The following is a 23,284-nucleotide window of genomic DNA, read 5'->3' as shown; positions in this document are numbered from 1 at the left end:
GCAATTGCATAAAGAATGTTAAATTTGGCTTTGATCCTGTGATACCAGTTTTAAAGAGGCAGAAATTTGCACAGCTTAGAGAATCTATACTTGGCAGGAAAAGGATATCTGTAAATTCCCTGCAACGTTTTTTAGGGAAATGTGTATCGTTTACTCTTGCAGTTCCAGTCGCAAGATTATTTGTCAGATGGATAGCGGAGGCTATAGCAGTAGCAACTAAAACTGGTACACAAATAGCGATAACTGGGGAACTGCGTATAGAGTTAAAAGGATGGAGGAGAATGGATAATAGAGATAGTTGGCTGAATGGAGAACAGAAAGACATGTAGCGGTATTGGTAGCGAGTGATTCCTCTTTAGGGGGATGGGTGGTACTATACGTACCGCAGGACGAGAAGTAGTTGGGGATTATTGGCCTCATGAGTTGAGAGGAAAGTCCATTGCATACAAGGAGATAATAGCCCTTCAGAATGTGCTGTTAGCTCATAGAGAGGTAGTTTGTAACACGAGGCTGCAGGCGCAAGTGGATAATAAGGTGGCCGTCTATGGCTGGAAGAATATGGGAACACGTAGTACTGAGGTCAATGAGGCATTGTATAAACTTTATGAAACAGTAGATGGTCTGAATATTGTACTTGATATTGAGTACATTGCTTCGGCAGACAATCCTGCCGATAATCCATCGCGTAGAATGTCAGCGAAGGATGCTAAATTACTTCCTCAGTATTGGAAATTTAGTGCAAAACGAGTTTGGTGATCATACAGTCGATCTGATGGCCCTTGACTCTAATGCACAAAAGGGTAGGGATGGCCGATCTTTAAAACATTTTACACCTTGTAAAACTCCTTACTCAGCGGGTGTTGATGTGTTTACGCAAAGTTTGAAGGGGGAGAATTGTTATGTATTTCCAACCTTTAACATGATTGGCCAAGTGCTTAAATTTTTACAGGACGAGCAAGCACTGGTGACCATGATTGTACCATACATGTCGCCATGTTTGTATTGCTGGCCAATAGTCGAAAATCAAGCTATACATATGATTAGAATAGCATGTGCTGGAGACAAGGTTTGGGAGGTCCCGACAAGAATGGGTTGTTGGATATCGGTTCCATCTTTTTATGATATTTGGGTTTGTCGTTTTGATTATCGTGCAAGCCGAGATGTATAAGAAATGGTCTGGCAAGGAATGGAGCTTTCTAATGACATGAGATGGGAGAGAACGTACTCATGGTATGGCAGATCTGATGTTAGAGAGTATGTCTTGTTCAAGCGGAGAGATTTATGGTTTTGTATCCAATTTTCAGCTTATGTACTCGGTATATACATGTGCTTATATTTCTCCTGTTACGTGGTGATTACGAATAAAATTTGGTTCTTTGTTGACATTATAATAATTGTGTGTTCATCCCTGATTTGTTGGCAGGGGGAGATGCTGAGGTTAGGCACGCCACATTTATGGTTACCAGCAGAACAATGTAGGGAATGTTTTTACCCTAACGACGTTAACTTCAATTTCTGCCAGCAATGTGGAACCCGGCGACTTTCTCGTGATGGAGAGCGCCCCCAACCCTTGCCAGTTGATATGGAAGCTATCGATTAGAGACTTGTGGAACTTCAGGAAAAGGCTGCATCGATGCCGTACACACAACGAAAGTCTAAATTACAAACTGACTTTGAGGTATTCTAAAGGAGTATGCAGCCACCGAAAACACTCATGTCAGCTGCACCGAGAGATATACTGAGATTTCTTGTGTGGAAAGATAAGGGTGGTCGCACTGTGGTACATGGTGCAGATTGCTCAGATGAGAACCCGTGTCAGTGTCCGAGCAGGCTTGCCTTTAAGACCGTTGATTCATATATTGGCCAACTACGATCAATATTTGACAAGGAGGGGAGGGGTGGTGAGTGGAATGCTAGGGTTGGTTTTTGGAATCCGGCGGCAGATAAGTCAGTTAAACAATACTTACGGATGGTTACAGAGGAGCAAATGAAACAGAATCTTATACCAAAACAGGCTATTCCTATGACAACTGACAAAGTGGAACGAATTATCAATTATATTGATTTGCAATTAGAGAAATTTCCAAACATGGATCCATGCCATGCATTTATTCTGGGAAGAGATAAAGCTGTTTTCCTTACGCTATTATTTACAGGGAGTAGAGCAGGTGATTTGTTGATTGTCAAAACAGAGAACATCATACATCTCCCAAATGGAGGATTTCTTTTAAATCATGTCTGGGGTAAAACTCAACGTGATGGTAAAACGAGATCTTGTGCTATTTTTCAGAATGACAATTCGTTGCTCTGCCCAGTAACAGCAATTATGGAATATGTGGATTTAGCTAAGGCACTTACTATAAGTTTGAGCCCGGGTTTTCTCTTTCGTTGACTACTCGAGACGGAAAGGTTGACAATCTGTCTCTGTCTACTAATGTGGCAAATTCTAGATTGCGTTTTTATTGTGACAAAACTGCAGCGTACCAGGGGGAGACTATACATAGTTTTCGAAGTGCATGTGCTATTGCCTTAGGTTTGTTAGGATCATCAGTGTCAGAAATAAAGCAACATGTAGGGTTGATGCGGGAATCGACAGCTTCATATTACATGCAATTATCTAAAGTTATGCGTCCATTTTCCCCAGCTGCAAGATTACAACAGGGGGCAGTTGCCGATGTCCACAGCCTATACAAATCCTGTAATGAATTGGTGGGGGCTTCTATGGCCTTTCCTTCTATTTCACATGATTCCCAATAGTTTCTTAGGTTTAATATCTTGGTACACAAATGTATACGCATGTATGGTCTACTTTATTGATGTTGTTGTTCTGCTTCTTTGAAATAAAGTAAGGATATGGGATTTAGGTGCACCCATCTATTATGCTAACTTATTTATATTCGTTAGTTTGGTTCAATCCGTGATGGAGAGGTAGTGTGTGTGTGGGTATATTGGGGTGATGAGGATTGGAAAGAGAGGGGGCCTTGTTGATGTACTGTAGGTATTTGGGAAATATCGTGGTGAGGCACAGGACATTTGACCACTCCACTACTAAATCAATCAAGACAACACTACGCTATCTACACTGAGTAGTGATTGGCTAATCAAAATATGAATATGTATGAGGAAGGGTATATAAGGGAATACCTAGGTGTGCTGAGTGTGCCTTATCACAGCATTGTGGGATAGTTAGCGCCCTCCCTCCCACCCTGTACATGTACTAAAGGGTGAGGGGTAGTGCTCGTAGATACCTGCATGTATAAGGCCATCTTTGTTTCCTGCACTAACCATGATGACGAGCGAGAGATGTACATATGCGGTCTCTTAGGTCAACACATGACTCAACACAGGACATTTGACCACTCCACTACTAAATCAATCAAGACAACACTACGCTGTGTAGATAGGGAGCTTGGACCACTCTGTAGAAAGTAGGGCTCCCTGTTTCGTTAATAGGTATACAGGAGAGAAAGGCAAAAACATGAACAGGGAACTACATGCACTTTTCACTTCTTCAAAAAAGCCGAAAAACAGTATACGAGTAGCTTTCTTGTTTTCATCTCTTTGTATCAAAAAGGAATAAGTGTTTGACTCGTTTTGCCGTGGATTCCTCACAAATGTTGATGTGTACGGCCGTGTTTGTCACTTTACAAGACACTGGGATTATACACGAATTCTGCCTAACGCATTGCCTTTATTTACTGCTCGCTGAAGTTTCTTTGAAGTGATATACAATATAAGTCTCTAGAGAACAACACTTTATTGTTTATGTTCGTTTTTTTTCAGTAGCGGAGGCTGATGTTTGAGATTTTGTTTGATCCGGAAAAAGAACATGTCATTAACGTAAGTCTATTTCAATTTGTACCTCAACTCTTATTAAAGGCAAGCTATGTCGAAGTGTTCAATGTTTAGAAGTGAAAATATCTTAGAGTTATTTGAGTAAACATGATTTTGTTCACGATGACAATGATTGAGGTATACAACCTAAATTACATATTTTGCATGAGTATCTCACCTTTCCAAACAAAATTAGCGAAAGTGAAAGGTAAGTAGGCTTTGCGTATACATTAAGTTGTCCGGTATTTTGATTCCAGGGTCTCATCTTTGGTGAAGCTGAGCGAGAGTGTCCGACGCTACTTGGGGGAGCAAAATAGAGCCGGGCTTGGTGTAAACACAGTGGCGGAGAATTTTCTCACTGCCGTGGAACGCGGCAACTATGCAGAAGTCAAAAGATTGTTAGAATCAAAGGTATAGATAGGTCAATGATAATATCACCTTTGAAGAGAATGCCTTGTTATGTTTGGAATGCGCATGTGCAAACTGAACTTTTGCGCTGTAATGCTTTCCCCTCTCCTGCTGATATAAGGGCTTTCAATTGGATGCCAAAAATAGTAATATTACACCAGAAAATTTAGTTTCGAACAAGATGAAGCTGCCAAAATATGTGATGTAAAGCTGTTCTCCTGTTTCAGTTAGTCGATGTAAATTACGAAGGGAGAAGACGAGATGTGCAGACGACAGCACTGCAGATTGCCGCCGAGCGAAATGATTTTTACATGGTTAAACTACTCTTTCTAAAGGGTGCAAAAGAACTAGCTGTAGGAAGAGTTCTAGGTAAGTTGTTTCTTTGTTTCTTGTGCCCAAAAGCAGAGATTGAGAATACAAGAACTACTACGATAAAACGTATTGCTTCTACTTACCATATGAGTCGCCTTCTGTTGTGATGAGTTGCTGATGGTATTAGTGGCACGACGCAATAGTCGATGACGGCGCCTCTTTGAGGTTAAACAGAAACCTTTTGTCATATTGAGCGACTTTTTACATTACCTTTGGAAAGCCAATCTTCCACATATGCACGTGATAAGTGGTCATTCAGTCCCGACACACTGAATGCAATGCACATACCAATAAACACGTAAAATTTTTTTGCTCTTTTTTTATTTTATATACCGTCTGCTTGCTTTTTATTTGTCGGAACATTCAACAGACCATCCTTTTATTTATCATGGTGAAAATTTAGTATGCATACACGTTCCTTCGTCTTCACATGAAAGTTCAGCGTCATAGGATCCCTGATTGTCTTCTCTTACAGATTCGAGCAAAACTGTCGCCATCAAAGAGAAGATATATGCATACGGTGCAATATCAAGCCCGGCGTATCTTATCATGCACTACCTACAACTTAGGGAAAATGAAGATTTGTCAAGTAGATGCCGTAGATCTGGGGATGTGAAGGACTATGTTCAAGAAGCTTTCGAATTGGTAAAGAGCATGAAAGAATTCGTTCGTAAAGAAAAGTTGACCGTTTTGAAGGTAACGTTATCTTGTATCTTGTAAAGGATGACTAATTAATAAGGCGAGAAGTCTTGTGGCTCCGCGAAAAACACAAGTATACGATGACGTCAAGCAGAGAAAATTTCTATGGGGTTATATATTTATCACATGAACAGCCTTCGTATTTTTCTTTTGACGTAGATAAATCAAAATTATTGTAACAAATTTCATGAATTTCGTCGCGTTTTTTGTTTTATTTACGGCGATTGCTTTCATTTATTGAGTAAAGCGGCCCGTTACCAAGGAGATACTTTCATTCATAAATCCCATCAAGTTGCAATGTTGATGCATCGAATGCTTTCTCCACCAATCAGACATACGGAATCGGTCACTGAACGTGTCAATCCAAGGCAAGTCGCCCATTGGCGGACATAGCTTTTACCGCACTGGCGATGGATCCGGAAGCCATAATATTCAGAGCTAGAATATTTACAAATAAATTTATGAAGTAAATGCAACGACACGATATAAACAGTAGTTTTCATTCTTAGAGATAACGTGGTTGTATATATCACACAAGTTTAAACCCTGCCGATCACGAAAGATTCCGTTCGATGAGGCATATAGTACTTCATTGCATGTTTTTGTCCAGAACGCAGCCGACACTGGTCTCCAACGGTATAAACTCGTCAATCCCGATCTCGGTCGTCAATGTTTTCGTCTTACGGACTTTGATGATTGCAGTGACACATATCTCGCCCGTAGATACATCCTAATTTTGTTACTTGACGGAAACTGTTCTGTTGTGTGTGAGTTACATCGGATTCTACAGCCCTGCACTGCAGAGTTAAGACTACAGCTCGACAGCTATGTCTCTGCCGACAGCATTACGCTGCAGGTTTGATTCCGAGCGACAATTTACTTAACTTTTGTGCGATGAAGGAAATTTGTCGTTGTTCGTCGAATGACTTTATGCTTGTGCCTCCTAGGTCGCTTTCCTGAAGACTCGGTTGAACTTACGTTGAGATGTAGTTCGGGTTTATCGTAAAACGGGATCATGCCGGAAAATTCCGAGAGAGTTTGACCGGTAAGAAGGCTTGACTACGCAGTTTCTGCGTAGTGAAGCTTCATTACGTATTCATGGTGACCCCTGGCCAGCTGTCAATAACTTTGGGGGCTTTTGTCTTTTGGCCTGCTTTGCATATGCGTCGTTGGACACGACCTGCCAATCACCCAGGTAGTCAATTAAACTATTAGTTGACTGTTTACCGACCCAATTAACACTATCCAGCAGTATCAGTCATATTTTAATCGCGTGGCCTGGGTGGGCACAACGTAGGAACGCGTGTATTTCTATGTGTACGTTTCACTTGTGGTGTTGTTTGCACCATGGAGGTAGGAATGTTTGTACCATCGTGCGTTTGAAGTAAGCTTACTTGTTTCACCTACAGCATTACCTTCAAGGTGACAGGCTAACTATTAATGTTCAGTATCATTGCACCGAGTTCTGCCCACGGTGAAAACCACCTGTTTTGCCACGGTCCCTCTGTGGAGGGACCGTGGTTTTGCCTACTAATTACTGCCCGTCGGTGCCCGTCCTGAATGTAGCCTATCTATAGCTACAGTAATCAGTCAATATATAATACCCCGCGCCTTATAATTTTTATATAAACCACAGTCTCTCTATCCACGAGGGACTGTGTATAAACTTATAAAATCATAGTCCGTGCCGTAAAATTGTTGACTTTCGATGCGATATAGAGGTTGATCGTTGAATCGCACCGGCGCATCCATATTTACTTGCCCCATAAGCTTACTACTCTGTAAAGGGTGGGTAGATGGAATTCCTGGGCCAAAAATGAACACCGGGGCGAAACTTTTTGTGAACCCATGTGAAACATAAATCATTTATCAGTTTTGATATATACTCCTAAATTGTAAGTTTGATCATGGAGGTACCTCCATGGTTTGATCAAAATCGAGACCACATTCAAGGGCTATGCAGACTGTCCATATACGCACACACAGTGACAAGAAGGCGGCAACACCTACTTACCAAGCACATCGAATCGGCGAAAAGAAGCATAAAAAAGCTATAGGCTCATCGCCAAAACAAACGCGCCAAGCGCTAACAAAAACCCATACCAAGCGGCCCTTTTCAGGGCCACCAAACACTCCAAAAAGAGAACTACCCAAAAAAAACCATAAAATGACATAGAACACACAAACACTTAAAAGAAATAACAAAAATCGTACACATAAAATAACGTGACAGAAAAAATGGCCGTGAAATAAATCAGCTATTTCCAAAGAAAAGCCGACAACAACATGAAATTCAACACAACCTATCATCGCTCAAACTATGAAACTCCGAAAAATAGTACTAGGCAAAGGCCTTAAAATTAATTCGGACACCAACAAAACCAAACAGAATAAAACCACCTCAGGATTTCAACAAATAAAGTCGTAAAATGTGACTACGCTACATCGTGAGACACAAACAATCGCAACAACACAAATTCAAAGAAAAGTCAAATTGGGCTCCACAAACAACAAACACCAAAAACTTGAAAGCTATCTGAAGCTGCTAAACTCGCACTTCTAGAGATACCCTTTCAAACAAGGAAACAAAACATGTCGCGTGCTAAAAGAATCGCGATAAACCAGCTTGCAAACAATAGACAAATTTCGGGGAAAAAAACCCTCGACAAGGGTCGGGTTTCGTCATTGTCAACACAAACGATTACGTACTCGAATGCGAAAGGCAATTACGCAACACTCAGTATTATACACAACAAGCCAGAACAAACAGTAAACAAAGTAAACGAACTATGAATCAAAATGTACGAGAACAAGCACATCAACCAGGATACTTGTGAGTATCTTGATCCAATAAACATAAAATCCGTACCCCGCAGTGGTACTTATTCACAAAATTCACAAACCTCCGCAAAAATCTAAAAGACACACCAGTCAAAACAAAATTTACCGAAGTAAAGAAACATAGAACAAACAAACCGAACCACCAAACGGACTCACAACGTGACCAAAAATTAATATACTTGCCTCGCTAATCGAAAAGCAAGACCACTAAAATGCATTAAAATAAATTTTCACAAACACAAACTAAGGAAAGAATCTACACCGCGACTGATGAGAAACCACAACCGGGTTTCGAAACGCAAGCGTCAAAGGGCGACTCTATCAACTTTTGTAACAACATAGGTCCGGCTGCGTCTCGCCATAAGCTTTCCCCACACAAACAAAACATTACCGTACACACTAATCCAAACTTCTCTACAAATATCCAAAGCGAAACAAACATTTTTATTAACACACACAATCGGATAAGAATGTAGGAACACATTTTCGAAACGAATCAAACACAAACTCGACACAAAACATTAGGATAGTTAGATGGGGAGCCTCTTTCACATTTTTGACATCTCGCTATACTGTCTATGATTCTAAAAATAAGTCATCTGCCACTTTTTTCTGTATACGCGGTTTGGCAAAACTCATCTCTTCAATCGAAAGTCGGGCGATTTCATGGTTCTTTGGGGTACGTCGAGCTTAAGGAATGTGGTTATATTCGCGATGTTTTATTCGAAATTATTTATTTCTTCTAGGGCAAATGCACGTAATTCATGCTGTTGGAAATACTGGCCGCTCATAAACAAGACAATAAACTCGATATCTGTGCATCTTTACTTTTATTGTCAAAGTACCATCGACACCCAAAAAAACCAAATGGTTCAGTCCACGCGTGGGTTCAGTCCAGGTATTTGCAACGCAAGTCACCTAGGCGACGGTAATCCGCACCACTTATCACCATCGGGAGGGTACTCCTCCCCCTATACCACTGGCGATCCCACCCTCAAGGCACTGCGTCATTCGACCAAGCATTGTTATTGTATTTCCTGCATAAATTAACAGCGAGGTCAACCGGTCAAACTCTCTCGGCATTTTCTCTCATGATCGCCAGGTACAACGTTCACATTGAGCCTTACGACTCGACTGGAGCCGCGACGTTACTGAGCCATATGTTAAAGCGATCGACAGTATCTCCATTTGATTCTCGGGAAAAGCTACAGTATTAGCGACTAGACAATTCATTTGGCATACCTTCTATGTTTCCATGTCTGGATTTATCGGGTCATTTTTTTGTAAAAATGTCATGAGAGAATGGCGTCGATCACGACAAATCGATCTGTGGAGCGACGTGCATGTATGAAGGGTACCAAGTAGGGGATATATATATATAATATATATATATATATATATATATATATATATATATATATATATATATATATATATATATATATATATATATATATATATATATATATATATATATATATATATATATATATATATATATATATATATATATATATATGTAACCCCGGTTACGAAGTAAGTCACGTGATTTGATCTTCCATCCCATCTGACAGTTAAGTAATCAGATGGAATTCCTTGATTGCCGTTATCTCCCACAATGCACTGCGAGCAGACAGATACTGCGTGGAGTGGTGTGGTTGTGCGGGCAGAGACTCGGTCTAAGGGAATTAGTTCTTCTTGCCAGTAACCAAGACGACGTGGTTGGTCTTTTTGCATGGCTTATGAACTAGGTAGGTTTTCACATTTGTTGCAATACTGGATTTGTAACATGTTTTCATGGTGTATTTTTTGAAGTTGGAGACCACACCCATTGTGAGGCAGGTTGGAGAGGCCATGTGCTTTCCAAATTGGACTGTTAGCCATTCTGAATCTCAAGCTTCCATAGTAATAGATTGATTTGTTTTAGTAGCTGTTTACTTTTTGTTTTGATTTTTGAATACCAATAGTTTGACAAGAAAATGAACTTGTTCACCTTGACATAGTGACTAGAATGGCGTTGCCATTGCATGGATTAAGATCCAGTTGATATCACGATCTGCTGATTCAAAGAGCTTATGTAACTTGTCAGTGCTCTTCTCTTTTTGCATGGCTTATGAACTTCTAGTTTCCCGACATACCAACCCATTGACGGAAGCTTTTGGACTGCTATTGAGTTAATCCCAAAGGAGAACTGTCTGGAAGACGTTTTGTGTGAATCAGTTTCCCACCCGAACTGGAAGAGGTTACATCAAGGAATTCGTAACCGTAGCAACAGGATCGACATGGACTCTGAACCCTGAACAATTCTGGAGAGTGTCTATTGAGTGAACACTGTAATTGATACCAACTTGGATAGGGGCGTGTCTAGAGTTTCTGAATGTTTAAACAGTATTGCCGGCTAATCATTGTAGACTTTTTATCATTATTAGTGTGTAGTGAAATAAACCTCAATGTTAAACTGCAACACAAATTGTACGATAATCATTCTTTCCTGGTTTGTCGATTGTGTAATATGAACTTGGGTCGGGTTTAATTGACTGGCTAAATTTAAAGTCAGTTTAATTACCCAGTTTTATATATATATATATATATATATATATATATATATATATATATATATATATATATATATATATATATATATATATATATATATATATATATATATATATATATATATATATATATCAGTGGCTTGGTGTCAATTCAGGCAATGTATAGTGCTCGATGCGTTTCCGCAGGGCATAGGTATTGCTAGACGTGGAACTTGTCGTGATTACTCTACAGACTGTTTCATGCGCTTGGCAATCGTCAGGAGTGATGTTGGCGGGCTCGTTGCTACCTATATATAGGGTCAGGTGTATATGTAAACGAGGCTGTTGTTCTGGCGCGTTCAAGTGTTAATGAGAAGGAATTTGCTTCTGTGTCTACATTTCGAAAGAAATTCTGTACGTTTGTTTAGCAGTGTCGACTTGTCCGAGTTGATAATGTGAAATTTCTCCGTGATGCAGAGGTTACAGCGTTTTGTCTTGGTTGAGTAAGGCTGGGCTCTGTCAATGATAGACCATGTGACGTTGTATTTTGTGTCGCTGTCCTTGAGGGTCCATATGTATTTTGAGAGTTCCGTGCTGTTCCTGTGTTTTGATGTTTTGAAAGTATATTTGTGATATGTATATCTTGTTTTGAAAGCTGAGTCCGTGAGTCCGATATAGTGCTTTGTATCATTGCTTGTATTTACGGTGGCTTTGTATACTACTGAAGGCGTGAGACAGTTTCCGGACAATGGGCAATCTTCTTTTTTGCGGCAGTTACATGGCTTGGTTGGTTTGTTGTCGTTGTGTAGGAGGTGGTTGTTATGGGCTCTGATGATACTGCCCATATTTCTTGTACAGCTGTAGCTGACTTTCACATTGTTTTTATTGAATATCTTGTGTAATGGATGTCCTTGCGGGAAGTGTAATTTAATGAGGTTCAGGAATCTCCTCCAAGAAAACATCACCAAATCTTACAAGAAAGAGAATGACAGCAGCATTAATGACATCAACAGAGAGGCTAAATTGATCACCGAAAAACTGAAGATCGATGACAGGGTGGAAACCATGGCAGAAAAAGAAGCTTTTGTAACTTTAAAAGACCACAAGGAAAATTTTGCAAACAAACCTACCTGCAGACTCATCAACCCATCGAAATCAGAAATAGGCATCATAAGCAAAACCATCCTGGACCGGGTAAACAGAGATATACTGCGTAAGACGCACCTGAATCAATGGAAGAACACAAATGACGTCACGAACTGGTTCAAATGCATCAATCGGAGAGAACACAGCACATTCATCGCCTTTGATATCATAGACTTTTACCCTTCAATCACCAAGAAGTTGCTAGCAGACGCAATCCACCACGCACAAAAATATACCAACATCACAGACGAAGAGTTGAACATCATTATGCACTCAAGAAAGTCCATCCTACATAACAAAGAATCAGCATGGTCCAAGAAAAGCTCTACCGGCGACATGTTCGACGTGACAATGGGTAGTTTTGACGGGGCCGAGATATGCGAACTGGTCGGAGCATACATCCTCTCATCACTCAGCCAAATACTTGGAAAAACCAACGTCGGCCTCTACCGAGACGACGGCCTCGCAGTCACAAACATCAGATCACCAAGGCAGTGCGACAAAATGAAGAAAGAAATCATTTCCATGTTCCATTCATTTGACCTACGCATCACCATACAAGTAAACATCAAGACCACAAATTTTCTCGACGTAAAACTCAACCTGCAAAATGGAACATTCCAACCTTACAGCAAAGAAAATAACCAACTGCTTTACGTTGATAAAAGATCCAACCATCCACCACCCATCCTAAAGCAAATTCCAATCTCCGTCAACAAAAGAATATCAACCATATCGGACTGTGAAGCAACATTCAAAAAGGCCGCCCCTGAATACGAAACAGCACTCAAGAGAAGCGGCCATCAGCACAACATGAAATATAATCAACCACCGACCGGCAGCGCCCCCAAAAGATCACGAAGCAGGCAGATAATCTGGTATAACCCGCCATTCAACAAAGCAGTAAAAACGAACATCGGCAGAAGATTCCTGAACCTCATTAAATTACACTTCCCGCAAGGACATCCATTACACAAGATATTCAATAAAAACAATGTGAAAGTCAGCTACAGCTGTACAAGAAATATGGGCAGTATCATCAGAGCCCATAACAACCACCTCCTACACAACGACAACAAACCAACCAAGCCATGTAACTGCCGCAAAAAAGAAGATTGCCCATTGTCCGGAAACTGTCTCACGCCTTCAGTAGTATACAAAGCCACCGTAAATACAAGCAATGATACAAAGCACTATATCGGACTCACGGACTCAGCTTTCAAAACAAGATATACATATCACAAATATACTTTCAAAACATCAAAACACAGGAACAGCACGGAACTCTCAAAATACATATGGACCCTCAAGGACAGCGACACAAAATACAACGTCACATGGTCTATCATTGACAGAGCCCAGCCTTACTCAACCAAGACAAAACGCTGTAACCTCTGCATCACGGAGAAATTTCACATTATCAACTCGGACAAGTCGACACTGCTAAACAAACGTACAGAATTTCTTTCGAAATGTAGACACAGAAGCAAATTCCTTCTCATTAACACTTGAACGCGCCAGAACAACAGCCTCGTTTGCATATACACCTGACCCTATATATAGGTAGCAACGAGCCCGCCAACATCACTCCTGACGATTGCCAAGCGCATGAAACAGTCTGTAGAGTAATCACGACAAGTTCCACGTCTAGCAATATATATATATATATATATATATATATATATATATATATATATATATATATATATATATATATATATATATATATATATATATATATATATATATATATATATATATATATATATATATATATATATATATATATATATATGAGAGATCTGGCCCGAATCACCACCTGTGTGACGTAGAACAGGACGGATAAGAAATCCTACTTACCCCTGTGTGACTTTATCAACTGGATTTTTTTCCTGCACAAGACGCACGCTGCGACGTTTGTGTGCACAGACCGATATTTCGCAATCGATGCCGTGTTCTCGTGACACTTTTACGAAAACGTGACAAACATGGAAGGCATGATCAACAAAATATCAAGTCGCGAAAGCTGTAGCTATTCTTTAGAATAGAATGGGGGTGCCGTCGACGCGTCATTCGATTTATAGCTCAGTAACGTCGCGGCTCCGGTTATACGGGTCTATGAGGACGTCACTCCTGGCGATAAACTTGAAACGACACCTCAACGTAAGTTCGGCTAAATAAATAAGAACAGTCAAATCTTCGGGAAAGCAGCATAGCAGGTGCAAAACATCAATTCATTTGACAAACAACGATAAATTTCCTTCATCACACATAAAACCATCGATCGGAATCAAACCTGGAGGGTAGGCCTGTGACGGCAAAGGGACGACACTTAAAGTTAGAAAGTCACCTGTAATCTAAATATGCCCATATATGGTCAATGGTTCCTTGGTATTTAAAATGCCCTTGTGAGGGCGCTGTTTTTAAAAAGCGGCCACCAGCTTAAAATCTGTGATTTGTTAGATTTTCTCTTTCCATGGTAACTGTGGCAAAATTGAAACAGGTGACAGTATACCTTTAACTCGCACCTTTTCAAACACGTCCAGAACCAATTCGCCAGATGCCAACTTCCCCGATTCTAACTCCTCCGATACTAACTCGCCCTAAACCAACTCCCCCGTTGTTTGAAATGTTCATGGTAGTAATATTTTGTGTTATAGATTCCACATGTCTTTGTGTTGTAAATTCTTGCGGGGTTGACAGGCACCTGTCAAAATTTGCTATTGACACGCGGGACGTTTTTTGCTGCTCCGCTCTTCTTCCACTTTAATGAAGAACACATTGTTTTTCCATGTAAAAATTACAAGATAAGTTCAAATAAATCATATATTCAAAATGTTGTATGCAGAAGCGAAAGCCGATGGGCGTACGCGGTACCGTATCACCCAAGCAGCTGCATTTCATCAGCCACCTCCTGTACATTTTCTGCACATGTATTTTGGCCGATTGTCGTTGTCGATTTCAACCTTTAAGTTTTCAAGTATCTTGCGTCGTGAATATCGAGTCTGACAGACCGAACAGGCACATGGAAACTGTGGTCGGACGTTATTTGGAGTCGATAATTTGTCAGGACAGGGTAGTCATAAAAATCACAAATTGGCTAGTTGGTGTCAGGCGAGTTGGAATCGGGTCATGAGGGAAAATGCCAAGACGATTTGACCGGTTAAGAAGGGCTTGACTACGCAGTTTCTGCGTAGTGAAGCTTCATTACGTATTCATGGTGACCCCTGGCCAGCTGTCAATAACTTTGGGGGCTTTTGTCTTTTGGCCTGCTTTGCATATGCGTCGTTGGACACGACCTGCCAATCACCCAGGTAGTCAATTAAACTATTAATTGACTGTTTACCGACCCAATTTACACTATCCAGAAGTATCAGTCATATTTTAATCGCGTGGCCCGGGTGGGCACAACGTAGGAACGCGTGTATTTCTATGTGTACGTTTCACTTGTGGTGTTGGTAGTATCATCGTGCGTTTGAAGTCCTTGTTTCACCTACAGTATTACCTTCAAGGTGACAGGCTTACTATTAATGTTCTGTATCATTGCACCGAGTTCTGTCCACGGTGAAAACCACCTGTTTTGCCTACTAATTACTGCCCGTCGCTGCCCGTCCTGAATGTAGCCTATCTATAGCTACAGTAATCAGTCAATATATAATACCCCGCGCCTTATACTTTTTATATAAACCACAGTCCCTCTATCCACGAGGGACTGTGTATAAACATATAAAATCATAGTCCGAGCCGTAAAATTGTTGACGTTCGATCCGATATACAGGCTGATCGTTGAATCGCACCGGCGCATCCATGTTTACTTGCCCCATAAGCTTACTACTCTGCAAAGGGTGGGCCCGGTGGGTAGATGGAATTCCTGGGCCAAAAATGAACACCGGGGCGAAACTTTTTGTGAACCCATGTGAAAACATAAATCGTTTATCAGTTTTGATATATACTCCTAAATTGTAAGTTTGATTGTAAAATCGAGACCACATTCAAGGGCTATGCAGACCGTCCATGTACGCACACACAGTGACAAGAAGGCGGCAAACACCTACTCACCAAGCACATCGAATCGGCGAAAAGAAGCATAAAAAAGCTAGGCTTATCGCCAAAACACATGCGCCAAGCGCTAACAATAACCCATACCAAGCGGCCCTTTTCAGGGCTACCAAATACTCCAAAAAGAGAACTACCAAAAAAACCCCATAAAATTACATAGAACACACAAACACTTAAAAGAAATAACAAAAATCGTACACATGACAACGACTGTTACACAAAATTAAATACAAAATAAACAATCACCGTAACGTAACAGAAAAAATGGCCGTGGAAATAAATCAGCTATTTCCAAAGAAAAGCCGACAGCAACATGAAATTTAACAACAACCTATCATCGCTCATGCTCAAACTATGAAACTCCGTAAAATAGTACTAGGCAAAAGCCTTAAAATTAATTCGGACACCAACAAAACCAAACAGAATAAAACCACCTCAGGATTTCAACAAATAAAATCGTAAAATGTGACTACGCTACATCGTGAGACACAAACAATCGCAACAACACCAATTCAAAGAAAAGTCAAATTGGGCTCCACGAACAACAAAAAACAAAAACTTGAAAGCTATCTGAAGCTGCTAAACTCGCACTTCTAGAGATACCCTTTCAAACAAGGATACAAAACATGTCGCGCGCTAAAAGAATCGCGATAAACCAGCTTGCAAACAATAGGCAAATTTCGGGAAAAAAAACCTTCGACAAGGGTCGGGTTTTCGTCATTGTCAACACAAACGATTATGTACTCGAATGCGAAAGGCAGTTACGCAACACTCAGTATTATACACAACAAGCCAGAACAAACAGTAAACAAAGTAAACGAACTATTAATCGAAAATGTACGAGAACAAGCACATCAACCAGGATACTTGTAAGTAGCTAAACATAAAATCCGTACCCCGCAGTGATACTTATTGCCAAAAAATTCAAAAACCTCCGCAAAAATCTAAAAGATACACCAGTCAAAACAAAATTTACCGAAGTAAAGAAACATAGAACAAACAAACCGAACCACCAAACGGACTCACAACGTGACCAAAAATTAATATACTTGCCTCGCTAATCGAAAAGCAAGACCACTAAAATGCATTAAAATAAATTTTCACAAACACAAACTAAGGAAAGAATCTACACTGCGACTGATGAGAAACCACACTCGGGTTTCGAAACGCGAGCGTCAAAGGGCGACTCTATCAACTTTTGTAACAACATAGGTCCGGCTGCGTCTCGCCATAAGCTTTCCCCACACAAACAAAACATTACCGTTCACACTAATCCAAACTTCTCTACAAATATCCAAAGCGAAACAAACATTTTTATTAACACACACAATCGGATAAGAATGTAGGAACACATTTTCGAAATGAATCAAACACAAACTCGACACAAAAACATTTAGAATAGTTAGGTGGGAGCCTCTTTCACATTTTTTACATCTCGCTCTACTGTCTATGATTCTAAAAATAAAGTCATCTGCCACTTTTTCTGTATACGCGGTTTGGCAAAACTAATCTCTTCAATCGAAAGTCGGGTGATTCCATGGTTCTTTGGGGCACTTAAGTGTACGTCGAGCTTAAGGAATGTGGTTACATTCGATTTCTCCTAGGGCAAATGCACGTAATTCATGCTGTTGGAAATACTGGCCGCTCATAAACAAGACAATAAACTCAATATCTGCGCATCTTTACTTTTATTGTAAAAGTACCACCGACACCCACAAAAAACCAAATGGTTCAGTCCAGGTATTTGCAACTCTGCCATCCGACTGGTCAACAGGAAATCAACCACAGGTGTCTTTTGGCACGCGTATACGCCAGTCACCTCAGCGACAGTAATCTGCACCACTTATCACCATCGGGAAAGGTACTCCTCCCCCTATACCACTGGCGATACCGCCCTCAAGGCAATACGTCATTCGACCAAGTATTATTCTTGTAATTTCCTGCATAAAATTAACATCGAGGTCAACCGGTCAAAACGTCTTGGCATTTTCTGGCATGGTGACTTGGTTTCGGGCGAGTTGGTTCCTTGCGGGTTGAAAAAGGTGCGAGTTAACTGGCACCCGTGGCGAACTCTGCGGCAAAATTGACACGGACAACATACTGGCGCCCGTGGGTTGCGTAGTTTTCTAGATTGATCTACTTTTGGCTCTATCTCTTGATCCCGTACTCAATCTGCCCGGCACTGCAACCTAAATAATGTGGGTCAACAGAACAGAGTTTCCGTCAAGGGACAAAATTTGGAGGTATCTATACGGGCGAGATATCTGTCACTGCATGCATTAAAGTCCGTAATATGTAAACATTGGCAACCGAGATCGGGATCGCCGAGTTGACATTGGCGGAGACCGGTAAAAGCCCATTGTGGCCTGATAGTAGTCTGGGTCACAGTCGGCACCGTTGCCATCGGACGGAACTTTCTGGGCTTGCTAAGATCGTAAGTTGGAGGTATTTTAAAAGCCACGACATCTCTTAGAATAAACACTACTGTTTCTATCTTGTTCTTGATATTTGAAAATATTCTAATAGCTCTGGCGTTGGGACAGCTCGAGACAATGATTAATAAGTTCACGTGACTGAATAAGTAAGTCTGACTTGTAAAGATGGCTGTCCATATATCAAAATTTCAAATTTATGAATGAAAGTACCCGATAAACATAATTTGCATATATCTCCAGAGTGATCGGCAGGCTTGTTCATTAAATGAAAGTAATCCCGTGTAATAAAAGCCTAATCACGACAATACAATTTGAACGTTCAACAGCAATTGTGATATATTCACATTAAACGAAAAATAAGAAGACTGTTCATGTGATAAATATATAATCCCATGGAATTTTTCTGTTTGACGTCATCGTATAAGAGGTTTTTTCGTGGAGCCGAACAACTTCTCGCCTTCTGCTCGATGTTGTACGGCTCCACTAAAACACATGTATACGATGACGTTAACCAGAAAAATTCCATTGAATTGTATAAAATAACTGATAAACGTCTATATACCTTCTGTACTTGGAAATGATAATCATTTTTTTTGAAACTTTTGATGAGTGACTTTCCTTGTAATATCGTGCTGCTGGTAAATTGGTACCATAGGTTACAATTATAAATCTGGTTTAAAGCCCGGGGCGAAATGGACCGGGAAGTTTTGGTGGGCGTTTTGGGGCATGGCTCTGCATAATGAGTCTGTTGGTAACGGTTGCTATCGTTCGCATTATCTGCGTAATCTGTTTGCTCTCAAATCACGCTCTGACTATAAGCTTAGGTACAGCCTTCGCAATACGCGAAAGAAAAAAGAAAGAAGGAAAAAATATCAATTTCATAAAAACAGGAGCGTGCTGAGTTAATCTACTGAAGTTTTTGCTGAGTTGATTTACTGAAGTTTCGGGGTCATGTCATCGTTCTAGAATGATTCGGCTACTGACCGCTACATTTACATACGGAAATGGCGCCGTACGTAGTGGAAATAATCATCAAGAAAGCAATAAACATAATCATTAAAAATAATCCAAAGCTGGCAATTTCGTATGTTGCAATCACGAATTACCGATCTGAACATTGACTGAGAAACACGGTCAGGAAAATGGTAGGAAATAGGTGAACGACGCGACGTCATGACCGATCGCTAAAATAAAAAAAAAATAAAGTAAGTTCACTGCATCATGGAAGGATCGAGATTTCCATGAATCTCGCGTACCACGATATCTGTAAGCGATTGAGGTCGGTTGCTCGGTTGCTTTGAGGGTGACCCCGGACAACTCAACACGAGTTATGTTTATTTTCGGAGCAACGGGATGAACCACGGATGGGTTCATAGATATCTTCGTTTTTGAAGAAATTAAGGTCCAACCTTTGTCGAAATCTTACGATATAGTGCCAACTCAATGAGCCGATCTCGGACACACTTATCAAAAGGCCTAAGCCTTTCAAAGAAGATCGGGTGATGACGCTCACTTGCTCACCATGAACTGACATTGATAAATACTGTTTTGATGTCTTTACAAGCTTTTTTAATAAATTCTCATAACAGAAGGCCAAACGTTACTGGGGCAACCAGTATGTCAAAACCTTACCAACCCTCCGAACACGACATGTCATTGCCATGTGTGAGAACACGTGTACACATACACAAACCATACGGCCGTTTTCAGGGCTAGCATTTATATCAAAAGCGACTGTAGCGTACCGGTACTTTTGGCCGTAGATTTTGGGGGCTGTTTAAAAAAAGTGGCTCTCTTTGACTGACTGTAATTATATTGATCATGGAGGCTACCGCCATGCTTTAATATTTAGTTGTTTTCGATGTCATTGTAAACTATGGACTCTGCCTGCAGTTCTGTAAAGTACAGTGTACGCACTTTTTGCAAGGATACATCGTACCGGTACTGACTCATCTCTTGCTAAGTCACGACTGAAAATGGCTCACTTTCGCGCCCGGTGGTGGCAGTCTCTGGATGGGTGGGTAACCACGCTCGTTAGTAGAGTTTGAAGTGTACCCCTTTTCCCAGAATTTTTCTCTGAAAAACAGCCCCTTTTTGGGAAAATCAGGGAGAAAATCACTGCGAAAAACATCCCCTTTTTTTCCGATATCTGGGAGATTTTACCTAAATGTTTGCCAAGACATTGAATACCATAATTTACCAATTTCAAAGCAAGTGTGCTGACTTACAGTCACCTTCACGATGTAATGTACGGTTCTCCTGGGATGGTTCTGGATCATGGCTTGGGGACCGCAGCTGGGTTTTACTCTCTCGAGTGAGAAAGCGTCTTGGGAGAAGAACCAGACCTATTCTCGGAGGGTGATGTAAAAAAGTACCCCTTTTTCTCGATTTCACGGACCTAGATGTCTCTGTGATGTCCGACGAAAATCACTAGCTTTTCCGCGAAATTTCTAACGAGCGTGCGTACCCGGCTGCTCCGCGACTGCCACCACCGGGCTTTCGCGATGTCATTGCATCATGAACGCTTGTTAGTAAAATAGTTTATGACAACCACGAAGTTTTCATCCTGTGTGCACGCCAATATACATGTAACTCTAAGCGTACACATGGTTTGTTTACATCGTAATTATTCTCGTATGCACAGCAAATGTTTGACCAGTTTACACTTCTGCGCGTCACTAAATGATTGACAATTGTTTGAATCGCGGAACGACTGTTCCCTAGGGGCCATTTTCTTTGTTACGAAAGCGATTTTTCCCCTAATCGTCGTAATTTTAAAATGCTTTGTGAAATTTTGTGGATACCTGTATGGCCTACGTGTTTATAAAAACAGTCTATGTTTATGGTATGCCAATAATGTTTGTTTGAGAATCGCTTCGACTGACTTTCACGGAGCGGTCTACCTTGCTGTTGCCAGTTGTCACTCAAGCGCCATTATGAATTTTCGATGAGTTAGGGGTCTTTTAAACCCCGCACCGGGGTTTAAAGGGCGGTGGTCGTCGGAACGGCGCTCAAAGGTCGCTAGGGACCCCTACGACCGATGTAAACACTGTATCCAAGCTACGTTGGCGATTGATGAAAGTGAAAACATGTTTGTCTTAATGTACATTGTGAAACTTAAATGTTGGAGCTATTTTGACATGATGCATCTATATATAGTGCATGAAATACAATGTTTGTAAACAAGAAAGTTGCACATGCGCCGTTCCGACGACCACCGCCTTTCAATGGTTCGTTACATTTTGAATCCGCTACAGGACCTGTATGAAACGTTCAATGGTTACATAAAGCGATTGGAGGATTTTCCGGTTGAAATATTGAATGGCTGCCGTACACCCAACGAAGTACGATGGTTCCTCGAAGGTGGTTGCCCCTACAAATGTTGCAACTGCATAAATTTCGAAACATGTAGGAGTGTGATGTCGCGCATTTGTGACAGGGATCCTAAACACTTAATCACCATGGAGAAGGCAATTGATACAAAGCAAAAGAGGGTAACTATCTTTGTTTACATTTATAAGATGTAATCTCTGCAGAGCATTGACACTTTCCCGCTTTGTTTTTCCGAATCCTTCTTATGGTGCAGCACATGCGCAAGTGAGCACGTGTCTGTCAGTCTGTTAAACTTCTTGATCCACTGTGATTACTGTTGCAAGAAAGTACTGACATGTTGAACGTGGTTATACTGCAAGGTTACATCAGTTCAGGTACAAATCAAGATTCACCAATGAGGTGTATTCAAAACAGTTCAGGAGAGCATAATGAACTAAAATTGTAATTACATTACCTGAAAACCTTTAAGCATCTGCAAACGTGCAAGAGACCATTTGCTACATTGCACACATCAACAGCCTAACACTTGTTGAATAAGCAGAGCTAATGCAAGCACAGAATTACATGTTGTAAAGCAATGACGTTTTTGAAGATCGTTCGTCGGCAAGCCGAATGTCCGTTGCGTTTATTGCAATAATAGTGAGATGAATTTAGTCAGATTTTGAGTTATAAAAAATTGCTAAATCTTGCAACGTCGTGCTTCCAGCAGATACAGCTTTCGAAGACTAAGTTGCATTGACATTTTCTTTCTTTTCCAGTTCATTTCTGAGGATCAAGTTCAACGTTTCCTGAAAGAAGAATGGTTACAGGGTCAACCTAAGTGGTCAAGAAACAAAGGCATTTTATGGCGAGTGCTGTACGCCATCTTCGCTTTCTTCGTTTACGGCATTTTCCACCAGTTTCTGCCTATTCATATTTGTTCCTGCAGAACCACACAACTACATCGTCTTTTCTACAGTCCAAAATCGGCATTCTTGAGTCATTATTTCCACTACGCGTTTTTTCTATTCTTTATCTTCTGGTACCAAGTCTTTGTTACCTACAAAATCGAAGGGTCCAGGGCTATCATTGAGGCAGAGATGAACTACATACCTTTACTCGTCTTGTGCACAGTATGTTTTGCAGCCCTATGCATTGCAGACATTGAACAATTAACGTTCCAGGGTCCATCTCGTTATTTCAAAAACCACTGGAATATCCTTGATGTAACTATTTTGGTGTCCTTTTTCCTTGGTGTGATCATTGGTAACCCTGACGTTGTTGGGGACATATATGAAGATCCCTACATTTATATCTATCTGAGTAAATTCACGTCCCTGACTTTTGTCTGTGCCCTGTTGCGCTTCATGGAACCCTTTTACCTTTCATACTTCGTCGGTCCAATATTGTTGATCTTCACTGAGATGTGGCAAGACATTTTCCGCTTTCTCGTCGTGTTTGCCTATGTTGTCGTATCATACGCCCTGGCTATGTACTACTTCTACGTCGATGTCGGAGAAAATCAGTCTAAATTTGCTAGGTAAGTAAAAGGAATGTGCAATCCATGGAATATAACAAAATATCTTCCAGCAGTGAGATTGGCTGCAAGATTTGTCAAACTCCCGACGCTTATGCCCTACATTC

The 23,284-nt window shown here is 40.7% G+C and overlaps 1 protein-coding gene across 3 annotated transcripts in view; it reads left to right on the top strand.

Annotated features, from left to right (window-relative positions):
• Positions 1-23,284, top strand: part of LOC139117328 (transient-receptor-potential-like protein) — an 86,544-nt gene that overhangs the window by 47,117 nt on the left and 16,143 nt on the right. For 2 of the 3 annotated variants that reach the window (XM_070680343.1, XM_070680345.1), the window contains 6 exons: positions 3,784-3,840; positions 4,092-4,245; positions 4,470-4,611; positions 5,090-5,310; positions 21,586-21,822; positions 22,420-23,180. In XM_070680343.1, the coding sequence (XP_070536444.1) occupies positions 3,830-3,840; positions 4,092-4,245; positions 4,470-4,611; positions 5,090-5,310; positions 21,586-21,822; positions 22,420-23,180 (1,526 nt within the window). In that variant the 5' untranslated portion in view covers positions 3,784-3,829. The remainder of the gene's footprint in view (positions 1-3,783; positions 3,841-4,091; positions 4,246-4,469; positions 4,612-5,089; positions 5,311-21,585; positions 21,823-22,419; positions 23,181-23,284) is intronic. The other variant, XM_070680344.1, reaches the window with a different exon arrangement.

The sequence above is a fragment of the Ptychodera flava genome, chromosome 18, assembly GCF_041260155.1.
Source record: "Ptychodera flava strain L36383 chromosome 18, AS_Pfla_20210202, whole genome shotgun sequence".
NCBI lineage: Eukaryota > Metazoa > Hemichordata > Enteropneusta > Ptychoderidae > Ptychodera > Ptychodera flava.
Note: the sequence above shows the minus strand (reverse complement) of the source record. Positions and strands in the feature narration are given on the sequence as shown.